At 52.6% G+C, this 13,895-nt stretch overlaps 1 protein-coding gene across 1 annotated transcript; it reads left to right on the top strand.

Moving 5' to 3' along the window:
- Positions 1-12,533: 12,533 nt before the first annotated feature.
- On the top strand, positions 12,534-13,052 carry LOC127347051 (uncharacterized). Its single transcript, XM_051373280.1, has one exon. It carries the CDS (start codon positions 12,534-12,536, stop codon positions 13,050-13,052), a length of 519 nt encoding a protein of 172 aa, XP_051229240.1.
- The last annotated feature ends 843 nt before the right edge of the window (positions 13,053-13,895 follow it).

Raw genomic sequence — 13,895 nt, forward strand, 5'->3', positions numbered from 1 at the left:
AAACACGCGTCGCCGACACACTCTCCCTCTCGCAAACACGCGTCGCCGACACCCTCTCCCTCTCGCAAACACGCGTCGCCGACACCCTCTCCCTCTCGCAAACACGTGTCGCCGATTAGGGTTAGGGTTTGGTTAGTGTTTGATTAGGGTTAGGGTTTGGTTAGTGTTTGATTAGGGTTAGGGTTAGAACATGTACTTATCGATTTAATTCTTTTGCAGAAACAATGGATCCATTCGAACGAGACTTGGAACAGGAAGACATGTTCGCGGACATAATCCGCGATGGTACAGAAGCCGACCGAGAAGACCGCGACTCCAGTGATGGAGAAGCCCGCGGCTCCGGTCATGGAGAAGCCGACGGCTCCGGTCATGGAGAAGCCGACGGCTCCGGTCATGGAGAAGCCGACGGCTCCGGTGATGGAGAAGCCGACGGCTCCGGTGACGGAGAAGCCGACGGCTCCGGTCATGACGAAGTATTAATGGAATTCTATATGTACATATGTATTGAGGCATTAGTATAGAGGCATTAATGCAATTCTATATGTATTCTCTTAGGCCTCCGAAGATAAGATAGAGAAACGAGGCCCGGCAAAGAAGTTGACCAAAAAAGACCACTTCACAATTGAAGCTATATCACCGGAAGGCCAACCGGTGGTACCCGCGAATGTCGGAGTGACATTTAAAAATCAGTGCGGAGTTGTGGTTAGAGATCGTATCCCGATCACTATCAGAGAATGGAACAAGACCAAGAATGTGTCCGAAAATCAGGTTGCCGATAGGTACAAAGACACACTTTTCACCGACCTCATGGCACATTTCACTTTGCCAGATTTGGGATCGGAGTCTGAGAATGCTAAGCAGAGGGCGCTAGTGAAGAAATGGGCTCTTAAGAAGATGGGGGAACTTTTCCGGGCGTATAAGAACCGGTTATGGAAAAATTATAAGAAAGACAAGAAGCCTCCATTATTCGAGAACTACCTAGCGAAGCAGGAGCATAACTGGGAAGAATTTGTGAGGTACAAAGAATCAGAGGAGGCTGTGAACCTGTCAACGAAAAACAAGAAGAATGCAAGCGAAAAGAAATATCACCATCATACGGGGAGAGGGGGCTACGGAGTAGCCATGCCTAAGTGGGATGCACAAGAGGCTGAGATGGAGCTGAAAGGGATCACTCCAGAACCCACGCGAGAAGGATGGGACACTAGGGCTCGAAATTGGTTCCTCGCGCATGGCTGTGAGTATGACATGAAGACAGGGAACATTGTTGAAAGTGACACTAGGGTTAGGGTACCTAGGCAAAAATGGATTGAAGTGATGACAGATATAAAGGCGGGAAAACTAAAGTTTGCTCCCGATAGAGAGAAAGACTTGGTGACGCTTGTCCTCGGTAATCCTGAGAAGGGAGGATGAACAAGAGGCTTCGGCCCTAGTGTTCCGTGGTCGCTTGGGTTTCCGGCCGACGCGGAGACTTATAGAAGCCGAGCGAGAGCTAAACAACGCCAGCTGGAGGTGCAGAATGACCGGATGGCCGAGTTCCAACGCCGACTTGACCAGCAGCAGCGGGAGCTTCAGCAGCAGCAGCGGGAGATAAATGAACTAAAAGGACAGCGCCCACCAGATAATACCGCTGACATATCTCAGCGACGAGACAGCAGCGTGGCCGACTCGGAGGCCCCTCCTACACGGATGATGATAGATGCCGGTCCTGGCGACCCCTTGGATGGAATCAAGGAGCAAACACCTTGTGATCTCCATGAGGTGTTCAGGAAGGTTTCTGTTAAGGTGGCGGTCGGCTATGTCTTACCGGCATTTGGACCTGAAGGTGAGCCGGCAACATGGCATGGCAATCCGATTCCAGCTGGCTATGCTCGTGTCGGGGTGGATTCAGTTGTCCCGTCGTGGGAGACATTGGAGCTCGATATCCCTGGAGGTGATGGGGGGCTTACACTCAGAGAGGTGCTGGGAGAAATCATTCTCTGGGAAAAGAAGAACATCAGGCTGCCAGGCTGGGTAGCACCTAGTACCAGTCGTCCCAGCAGGTCACCATCACCTCCTCCAGGTGATCGCAGGCCACCATCACCTCCTCCTACTGATCACATGTCGCCACCATCACCCCGTGGGTACGAAGTCGACCACGACATCGGTAGTCCATCTCCATCTCCAGCGCCGCCGCCTCCGCCCACTAAGACTCGGAATGCACCCAGTCGGAAGCGTTTCAAGAGTCCTGTCCGCAATATGTCGCCCCTCCCAAAAGTACCAAAGGTTCCTCCCCCCGTCCTTACGATCGTACTGAGGAGGAAAATGATGCCATTGTTAAGAAATACAATTATGATTTTTTTCATAAGCCAAAACCTCCAGCGCCAGAGCCATACACAGAGAAGAAAATAGAATATGCTACTAGTTTTCTGAACACACCATCGCAGTATGAGTTACACGAGAAGAAGGATGACTATGCACGCACTCTTGCGAAGGTAATTGACCAAAAGAAGGATGAAAAGGCTAAGGAGAAGGACATTGCTGGCACGAGCAAATCATCAGCTAGAAGTGCAGCTGAGAAAAAGTCAAGTTCAACAAGTGCACCCCTCAAGGCCAAGCAAACGACAAAAGGCAAAAAGAGAAAGGAAGTTCCCCTCCTCGGTGCTCAGCCCAAACAATCGATCCTAGCACTCAAAGTGCTTAATGTTCCCAAGGTGTACCAGGAACATGGTGGTTTCGATATGGAAGAAGCTGCAAGCCTAGCGGCTGCCTGTAAAGTTTCCGTGGAGGAATTGCTACTTGCAGCAGATGCTGCACTACCCATTGCTGATATAGCTCATAAATTTGTCTACGGGGCCGACTTGGTCAGCAGAGAGCAGCTGCATAAACTGCCAACACATATGCGGAATTTGCATCAGTGGTACCTTGATGCATGCAAGGAGAACATAATGTACATCGTGGCGAGTATACCATGGGAATATTACTACCGAAAGGAGGAGATCCATATTGAGATGAATGAACTACGCGATTATTCAATCTAGATGCCCTCGACAAATCTCTCATGAGTTGCTATTGCTTGTAAGTTGTTAACTACATATAAGTTCATTTTCATTCAGTTCATGTTCGTTTTCATTGCATATATATACTCATTATATCTTATGTATGTTCTCTTATGCAGACTGAAGATCAGTGAATGCACAAGTAATAATATTATCAATGTTGGGTTTATTGACCCAGATAAAATACATGTTGAAACGGTGAAGCATAAACGCGAAGAAACGGGGGGGAAACCTACTAAGGTTTTTGGGGGAGCAATATTTCTGTGATTCAATATTGTTTCCTTACAACTACGAGTGAGAGTCTTAATGATCTTTTATGCACATTCAATTTTTCTTACTCGATGTTAAGTGTAATTCCTGACGTATATGCATAACATGTGCAGCTTCCACTGGATTCTACTAGACATTCAACCTGATAAGGGAATAGTTGAAGTAAGAGACCCACTGAGTAGAGGCGTCGACGGGTTCCAGGACTTGCAGAAGTTGCTCCAAGTGTAATTTCCTTCATCGCCGCGCTTTATCTTTCGTGAGATATCAATTAATTATCCACTCATTCAATCATTCTTTTGCCTGGCAGGGCTTGGCAAGCTTTGAAGAATCATCATAAGGAGATTACCTTTGCAAAGAAGCTAACATTTACTCCTGTACCGTGCCCCCAGCAGCCACAAGGGACGAATCTATGTGGATACTACGTTTGCGAGTCCATTCGCATGTTAACCACTGAGAAGCAGAACAAAAATAAATTCGACGTAAGCAATAACATTCACAACTTTATTTATTATCATCAATATTTCGTTATCAAGACTGATATATTCATACTCATCTCATTTTCGTATATAGGTCGACTTCATGCGGGACAGACTCCAACCAAAGGAACACGCACTAGGAATCGCGGAGGAACTGGCGGGACTTTTGGTTAGAGAAGTAATAAATAACAAAGGCTTGTTTAGTCCAAATAGATGCTCTACCTCCAAATAGACGGTCGTTAGTACCGCTTGTCGATCGTGAGCTCCATGTATATATGTAGGGAATCTACGAATATGTGTAAGGGGAATCGACTTTTGCTTCCAATATTTGTTTGATCGATCTATATATATATATATATAATGAATGAACGTGTACAACTTCTAGTAGCGTACAAATATATGCAACTTTTATTTTCGAACGAAAAAAATGAAATAACAGGCGGTCGGTGGCGGGGGGGAGGGGTGCTGCACCCCTCAAACCCTAAAGCAGCAGCGTTGTGCGCGCGCCACGTAGAGGGCCTTTTGTCGCGGGTGGTAATACCGCCCGCGACAAAAGGGCTTGTCCCCTGCGCGCCCCAAGCCTGCCACGTGGTGGACCTTATGTCGCGGGTCGTAAGCGACCCGGGACAAAAGGTGGACCCTTTTGTCACGCCTCTCTTGTCGCGGCTGGCCGCCCGCGACAAAAGGCGCTTACCACCCGGATCAAATGGCCTGTTTTCCACTAGTGTACGGATAATCATCAAAAATAATACAAAGAGCACTAAAAGTAGCGGAAATTACAAATAAATCATTGGACCACCTCGCGAAGGCTACGTGCACTAGAGCGAGTCGAAGGTGCGCCGCCGTCCATACACTAGTGGAAAACAGAGCTTTTGTCCAAGCCTTTTGTCGCGGCTGCGCCTGGAGCCGCAACAAATGGCCTGGCCACGTCGCCCCGAAAACTTTTGGAGGGCTCTGGGCCTTTTGTCGTGGCCTTTTGTCGCGGGCCATACCACGACCCGTGACAAAAGGGGTCTGAGGCTTTCCGCGGCCTGCTGGCACCCCTTTTGTCGCGGGTCGTGGTACGGCCCGCGACAAAAGGCCTAGGCCTTTATATACACAGCCAGCCCCCCCCCCCCACTCCCTACATTTTTTTCCTTGGTGGTGAAAGGTGGAGCTTTATGGTAGCTCTTTTTTTTATTCATGTGCACAAGAGGTGTTTGATGAAATGTTTGTGAGGATGCCACTTAATTTTATTTGATAAGATTTCTCCTCTTTTTGATCCTAAAAGGTTAGCAACTATTTTATCGTATACATAGTCCGTGCAATACTAATTTTTAGCATGGTGATTGCATCTAATACATAATTGTACTTATGATACAGATGTGTCATCCATGGATGTACGGTAACCGATGTGATCCCGCTTTCAGAGAGAACGTGAAATCTTTCCTGCTTGTGGCCGAGGCCAACAAGTCGAAGCAAGATTTTATGTGTTGTCCATGTCTGAAATGTAAGAATGAGAAGGATTACTCTTGCTCAAGAGACATTAAGAGCCACCTGCTTCGGTTCGGATTCATGTCCGGCTATAATGTTTGGACCAAGCACGGAGAAGAAGGGGTTATAATGGCCGCGCCACGCTCGTCTGCCCGCGGTGACCGCGTCTCCTGGAATGCGCGCAACAAGCCCCTCCGACGAACACCTTCTGGGCGTGCCACGTTGTCTGCCCCGTCAGCACCCAGGTCCCACTTGTCAGCCATCTCGGCCTGCGGCCCTTGGCATGTCCGTTTACAAGAAAACCCCTGCATGTTTATAAAATCAACCCGGGGTCCCTCCCTAGTCTGTTCTTATTTTCGGGTCTTTTTTCAATTAAATAAAACCTAAATTCTATTTTTAAATTTATAAATACTATTATGTGACTAACTTTTGCATGGTAACTCGAAATAACATGTGTTCATATGAAAATTGATCAGAAAAATGCAAAGAACATCAATATGCCATCCATTCATCTGTTTGCATCTTGCATCATGTCGCGTCGTGGTAGTTATGCATGTTCACCTCTCATATATGCGGAGTATTTTGGACACCGACTAAGGTTTAGTATATTTAGTTATTAGTTTAAGTTTTAGTTTAAGTTTTAGTTCAAGTTTTAGTTCAAGTTTTAGTTTTAGTTCAAGTTTTAGTTTAAGTTTTAGTATATTTTCGATTCCGATAAGATAGATACCCGACGCCGACACCCTCTCCCTCTCGCAAACACCCGTCGCCGACACCCTCTCCCTCTCGCGAACACCCGTAGCTGACACCCTCTCCCTCTCGCAAACAACCGACGCCGATACCCTCTCCCTCTCACAAACAACCGACGCCAACACCATCTCCCTCTCGCAAACACATAGTCGAGAACATGTACTTATCGATTTAATTTTTTGCATTAGGGTTTGGTTAGGGTGAGGGTTTGGTTAGTGTTTGGTTAGGGTTAGAACATGTACTTATCGATTTAATTTTTTGCAGAAACAATGGATCCATTCGAATTCCATCGAGACTTCGAACAGGAAGACATAGTCGAGGACATAATCCGCCAAGCCGATCTAGAAGGCGACCGAGAAGCCGACATCTTCGCTGATGAAGAAGCCGACCGAGAAGACCACGGCTCCGGTGATGGAGAAGAAGATGGCTCCTGTGATGGAGAAGCCGACGACTCCGGTGATGGAGAAGCCGAGTGCTCCGGTGATGGCGAGGTATACGATCACTAGAGGCATTAATGGAATTCTATATGTACATGTATATAAATTAATTAATTTTTATTCTCTTAGACCTCCCAAGATAAGTTGGAGAAACGAGGCCCGGCAAAGAAGTTGGGCAAAAATGACCACTGGACAATTACATCTATATCACCTAAAGGCCAACCGATGGCACCCGCAACTGCCGCAACGATATTTAAAAATCAGTGCGGAGTTATGGTTAGGGATCGCATCCCGATCACAGTTATAGAATGGAATAAGAGAAAGAAGGTGCCCCAAAGTGAGGTTGCCGATAGGTACAAAGGCAACCTTTTTGACGACCTCATGGCACATTTCACCTTGCCGGATTTGGGATCGTAGACTGAGATGGACAAGCAGAGGGAGCTAGTGAAGAAGTGGGCTCTTCAGAAGATGGGGGAACTTTTCCGGGCGTGGAAGAACCGGTTATTTGCAACTTATAAGGAGGAGAACAAGCCTCCAAAATTCGAAGGCTATCTATCGAAGCAGGAGCATAACTGGGATGCATTTGTGAAGTACAAGAGCTCAGAGGATGTTGTGGCATTGTCAAAGAAAAATAAGAAGAATGCAAGCGAAAAGGTATATCACCATCATACGGGGCGAGGGGATTACAAACTAGCCATGCCTAAGTGTGATGGGATATACCCATAGGGGGTGGGTCGCTAGTCCCACTCGCCATGAAGGTGGAGGCCCAAGTGGGCTGCCAGTCGCCCAAGCGACTGGGCCGCGATCCCAAGGTGAAGATCTGCGCTAATGGATGAGGAGATTACTTGCGAGAGGGGTGGCAAATCCCGGATTAGTAGCAACTGATATGATTCGGAGTTATCTTCATGTAACCCTAGATCGGGGGTGGCTATATAAACCCCCGAGCTAAACCCTAGACGACACTTCATCGGAGATCCAATCTCCCCCTTGTAAGCTCTTGGCGTAGCCGCCGACTGAGCCCCCCCCCATTGTATTTCTCCACTGAGTAATAGATCTAGCAGGACGTAGGCCTTTTACTCTCCGGAGGGGCTGAACCTGGGTAAAACCTCGCGTCATGTGCACCTCCATTCGCAGATGGCAGTGTTCCCTTGCCCCCGCATCAACGAAGTGCTGCCCCCTGTAGCACCTGCCATGGTCATATCCACGACAGTGGGGCCCACCATGGGGCATGGGACATCAAGCCTCCGAGCTACAGCGAGGCATTACTCGCCGATACGCCGGCCGGTCGCCTCCGGCAGGATGATCACCACGGGCAACTTCTTCCACATCCAGCCGAGCTCCTACCAGCCGGCCTCATCGCCCCTCGCGCACGCTTGGATGGTGCCGGTCGGCACGATCAACCTCTTCGTCGGGCTCGCCGGCGTCAGCGACCCCACTGAGCCTCGCCCTGGCCAGCGGCACGACACCTTTGCGCCGGGGCAACTCCTCACCGCCACTCTCCCCCTAACCGGCGAAATACACGTCGAGGGCGAGTCGGCCCTGGAGGACGACGTCGACTCGGCGGCCACGGCGTCAGTCACCGGATCCACCGCCACGGCGTTGGTCGCCGGATCCATCACCGCGGCGTCGTTCGGGGACTCCATCGCTCCGGTCTCCAACCCGAGCGACTTTGAGAACGATTCTGTCCTCCCCATCTTCGGCAGCGACTCCGAGTCGGACTCTGTCGACGTCACGTGGTACTAGTACCCCACTGCAGTCTTCATGGCGACCGGCGAAGAAGCCCCGCCTCCGCCGGATCCCTTCACCACCCCACTCCCTGCGACTCCGACCGCGACCGCGACCGAGATCGAAGCACATCGGGCGGCCCTGGAGGAGCAAAGGAAAAAAGGAACTCGTCGAGCGGCAGAAGTTCCGCCTCGAGCAGGACTCGGTGAGAGCCGTATACCATTACCGCAACGAACGCAATCGCCTGCGCATGGAGCGCATCCAAGCGCAGGGCTGCCCCAGCGCCCGCCTCAACTTCGATGATCCAGACGGAGAAGTCCGGGTCGCCCGAGTCCAGAACCATGACGTCCCTGAATCGAGTCGGGTTGCCACCGGCAGGGTGGCACACGGAGCACCACCCCCCCTCCGCCACTTGGAGGATGGCCGGCTCCTCGAGCAGAGGTCGACGCCAACAGCCTGCCTCTTCACTCGTCGCCGGCCGACAACGTCGCGGCCGCTCAGGCCGCCCTCGCCAACCTCCCCGAAACGGGAGACAGCGCAATCTTCGTCCAGCACGCCAAGGCCCTAGTCGCCAAGGCCCTAGAGCAGCAGCACGCCACCGCCGATTCCCAAGGACGGCTCTACTCGCGCTCGTCCGCGAGTCGAGCCGCGTCATCAGCCGCGGCGAATCGCGCAGTCGCCAACGTCAACAACTGCCCGCCTCAAGCGCCACGAGCCGCCCACTTGACCAACCACCGAGTCGAGTCACGCCCTCCGCGGGTGATGGTCTCCACTAACGGGCAGCCGATTGACGCGCGCACACACATCGTCAACTACCAAGTATGGCGAGCGCGCAAACGACCGCTTCGCCGACGAGGCCCCGCGCCAAAGCGCGTTCAACCGAGTCGGCCCAGCATGTTTCGGTCCCATGATAAGAGACGAGCCCTACCCCGTAGGGTCCAAGGGTCCCCGCGACATCGAGAAGTACGACACACATATCGACCCCACGGTCTGGATCGATTCGTACACCATGGCGATGGGTATCCTGGGCTACTCCGAGCTACTCGCCGCCCGCTACCTGCCCCTCATGATGGACGGGGTAAACCGTCACTGGTTCAACACCCTCACCCCAAACAGCATCGACTCATGGGAGGAGGCTCGCGCCGCCTTCATCCAGCACTTTGCCAGCGCATATACCCGCGCCACCACCATATAGGACCTGGATCGCTGCGTTCAGGGCCCGCGCGAATCAACTCGCCGGTGGGTACAACGCTAGCAGGACATGTGGACGACCTTCAACGGCATCAACACGGACACGGTGATCTACTGCTTCCGGCGGTGTTGCCGATACGAGCCACTCAGCGCCAAGCTCCGCCGCGTCAGCAGGGACAACATCTCCATCGCCGAGCTCTTTGACATCGCCCAGCGCTACGCCGATGAAGACCCGGCGGTCGACTCGGACGACGAGTACGGGCAGCGGCGCAATCGCCGCCCCACTCAATTCGACACTCGCCGCGGCGACTACCGGTTTGGCGGCCGGTCAAGCAACGGCAAGCGCCGCGCAGACGGTGGTCACACGGAACTCGTCGCCAACGCCGATTACGAGCAGCGCGACCCGAAGTACTTTCGCCGAGACAACCGCGCACCAAGAGAAGACCGGCCCCAGCCCAAACAGTTCGACACGTGCAGCCTGCTGGATGCCCCGTGCATCTACCACAACAGGGAGGGCAAGCCCTCCACCCATACGACTGGGAACTGCTTCTCCCTGAAGCGTAGAAAAGGCCCGCCGCGCCAAGGAGGGCAACGGCGGCAATCAGCACAAGGACTGCACCAAAGAACAAGACCAGCACAAGGAAGACGGGTTCGGCCGCAGCACCGGCTCGCTCCATACCTTCACCGGGGTCGGCGACCGCCGCGATAGGAAAGTCCTCGCAAGGGCGATGGCTATAAATGAAGTCGTCATCGACGTCCGCCGTTGGCTCAACTGGTCCGAGCAGAGCATCACGTGGAGTCGCGAAGATCGCACCCCACGCAACGAGTACCCCGGGCGAGTGGCGCTAGTCGTCTGGCCCAAGGTTGCCGACTACTGGCTTCCGAAGACTCTGATGGATGGAGGAAGCTCCATCAACATCTTGTACTACGAGACCTTCCGGCGGCTCGGCTTGCCTGACTCACGCCTCGAGAACACCAGCTTCACATTCCACGGCATCGTCCCGGGGCGGAAGGCCTTCCCAATCGGCAAGGTCACGCTGCCGGTAACCTTCGGCACACCCGTGAACTACCGCACCGAGCGGATAACATTCGAGGTGGTCAACTTCCGTAGCCCGTACCACTGCGTCCTCGGTCGCCAAGCGTTTGCCAGATTCATGGCTACGCCTTATTACGCCTACAACATGATGAAGATGCTCGGGCCTCGCGGTGTCATCACCGTCCACGGCGACCCAGAGATGGCCGTGGAATGCGGGGACAACAGCGCCAAGCTCACTGACGCCATCATTGCCGAGGAACGCGAGAACACCGTCGAGCTCGCCAAGTACCCAATCGACCGCAACGACCCCGCCATCCTCGAGAAGCCAACCGAGCTTGACTCGCCCGCAGCAACCTTCAAGCCTACAACCGACACTCGCCAAGTAGATCTTGTAGAGAACGACTCGAGTAGGTAGGTTACCATTGGGACGGGCATGTCCGCCCAATAGGAAAGCGCGCTCATCAAGTTCCTCCGTGAGAATCGAGATGTCTTTGCATGGAAACCGTCTGACATGCCAGGTGTCCCGAGAGAACTTGCTGAGCACAAACTACACGTCGACCCCACCGCACGCTCCGCTAGGCAAGCGATGCGACCCGTGGGCGAAGAGAGTCGGCGCGCAATCACCGAAGAGGTGAACCGGCTACTCACCGCCGGTTTCATCATAGAGATCAAACACCCCAAATGGCTGGCAAACCCAGTCTTGGTGCTGAAGAAAAACAAGACATGGCGCATGTGTATTGACTACACCAGTCTCAACCACGCCTGCCCCAAGGACCCATTCGTCCTACCGCGAATCGACCAGATCATCGACGCGGTCGCGGGGTCGGAATCGCTATGCTTCCTCGATGCATACTCCAGGTACAATCAAATAAAGATGGGAGTAGAAGACCAGGAGAAAACGGCGTTCATCACGCCACTCGGCCCCTACTGCTACACAGCCATGACCTTCGGCCTCAGGAACGCCGGAGCTACTTACCAGCGGTGCATGAATAGCTGCCTGGAGAGGCAAATTGGTCGCAACGTCCATGTCTACATAGACGACGTGGTAGTCAAGTCGACTCGGCAGGACGACTTAGTCGCCGACCTCGCCGAGACCTTCGCAAACCTGCGGCGTTACCATATCAAGCTCAACCCCCTGAAGTGCACCTTCGGGGTCCCGTCCGGACAACTCCTTGGCTACGTCATTTCCAAGCGCGGCATCGAGCCCAACCCGAAAAAGACTTCGGCGGTCATGCGTACCAAAACACCAACTTGCCTGGTCGACGCACAGAAACTCGCCGAGCGAGTCGCTGCTCTCAGTCGCTTCATCCCTCGACTCAGCGACAAGGCCACGCCACTCTACCGTCTCCTGAAGAAGTCGGACTCGTTCGAGTGGACGGACGAAGCGCAAAAGGCCCTGGAAGAACTCCAGACCACCCCGAGAAACGCTCCTATCCTCGTGGCCCCGCTCCCACAGGAAACCATGCTGCTGTATGTCGCCGCGTCCAATCGCGCAATAAGTGCAGTCATGGTCGTCGAGCGCAAGGAGGAAGGGAAATAGCAGCTTACTCAACGCCCAGTCTACTACATCAGTGAAGCCTTAATCGAGTCGAAGCAGCGGTACCCACACTACTAGAAATTGGTATACACGGTGCTCAGGGCCCAGCGGCGACTGGCCCCTTACTTCCACAAGCATCCCATCAAGGTGGTCGCCTCAACGCCACTTGTCAATATCATCTCTAACCGCGACGCAACCGGTCGGATCGCCAAGTGGGCAGTTGAACTCGGCGTCCACAATATCACATACGAGTCGCGCCATGCAATCAAGTCCCAAGCGCTAGCCGACTTCCTCGCCGATTGGGAAGAATCCCAACAGCCGAGCTCCCCGGCGGACCTCAAGCATTGGACACTACACTTCGACGGCTCCAAAAACCTCAAAGGAGCAGGAGCAGGGGTCGTCCTCACCTCGCCTAAAGGTGACATCGTGAGATACGTCCTGCAACTCCGATTCGAGCCCTGCACCAACAACATGGCCGAATACGAGGCACTCCTCCACGGCATGCGCATCGCAAAAGAGATGGGCGCGACATGACTGCGTTGCCTCGGCGACTCCGACCTTGTCGCCAGCCAAACGTCCGGCACCTGCGATGCCACCGACGCCAACATGATCGCCTACAAGCGAGCGGTCGACCAAGCCGGCGCCAACTTTGCCGGTCACGTTGTCTTGTGGGTCGATAGGCGCAAGAACGAAGAAGCAGACGCACTGGCCAGGCTCGGGTCCAAGCGACTCCCACCCCCTCTAGGCATCTTCCTCGACATCCTCACCCACTCATCAGTGCGTGTGCCGCGGGAGATCGACATCGCCGAACCACCCGCACCCGACTCCGTCCTAGTCGCACTCGCCTCCGATATTGGGGACTGGAAAGAACCATACATAAGCTACCTCGAGCACCAGGTACTACTGATGGACGAGACGGAACCACGCACGCTCGTGCGCCGCTGCAAGTCCTTAACAATCATCAACAACGAGCTCTACAAGCGCAGCGTCACCGGAGTATTCCAGCGGTGCGTCACCGCTGATGAAGGCCGCAAGATTCTGCGCGACATCCATGCAGGAGACTGCGGCCACCACGCAGGCGCGCGCTCGATTGTAGCCAAAGCCTTCCGGCACGGCTTCTACTGACCAACAGCCCAAGCAGATGCAGTCGACCTCGTCCACGCATGTGTGATGTCTACGCCCCCTCCTTTTCCTGTAGACAGTGTTGGGCCTCCAAGAGCAGAGGTTTGTAGAACAGCAGCAAGTTTTCCCTTAAGTGGATCACCCAGGGTTTATCGAACTCAGGGAGGAAGAGGTCAAAGATATCCCTCTCATGCAACCCTGCAACCACAAAGCAAGAAGTCTCTTGTGTCCCCAACACACCTAATAGGTGCACTAGTTCGGCGAAGAGATAGTGAAATACAGGTGGTATAAATAAGTAGTAGCAACGCAGCAGTAGTAACGCAGTAAAACAGTAAACAAGCAACGATAGCAGTATTTAGGAACAAGGCCTAGGGATCATACTTTCACTAGTGGACACTCTCAACATTGATCACATAACAGAATAGATAAATGCATTCTCTACACTCTTTTGTTGGATGATGAACACCATTGCGTAGGATTACACAAACCCTCAATGCCGGAGTTAACAAGCTCCACAATTCAATGTTCATATTTAAATAACCTTAGAGTGCACGACAGATCAACACAACTAAACCAAGTACTAACGTAGCATGCACACTGTCACCTTCACGCTACGAAAGGAGGCATAGATCACATCAATACCATCATAGCAATAGTTAACTTCATAATCTACAAGAGATCACAATCATAGCCTACGCCAAGTACTAACACGGATGCACACACTGTCACCATTACACCGTGCATGAGGAATAAAACTACTTTAATAAATTCACTAGAGTAGCACATAGATATATTGTGATACAAAACACATTGCAATCATGAAGGGATATAAATAAGCACTTCACT

This window comes from Lolium perenne, chromosome 4, assembly GCF_019359855.2.
Source record: "Lolium perenne isolate Kyuss_39 chromosome 4, Kyuss_2.0, whole genome shotgun sequence".
NCBI lineage: Eukaryota > Viridiplantae > Streptophyta > Magnoliopsida > Poales > Poaceae > Lolium > Lolium perenne.

What these genes read in the sequence shown, in the direction of transcription:
- LOC127347051 (XM_051373280.1), top strand. Translation starts at nt 12,534, where the DNA reads ATGATCGCCTACAAGCGAGCGGTCGACCAAGCCGGCGCCAACTTTGCC.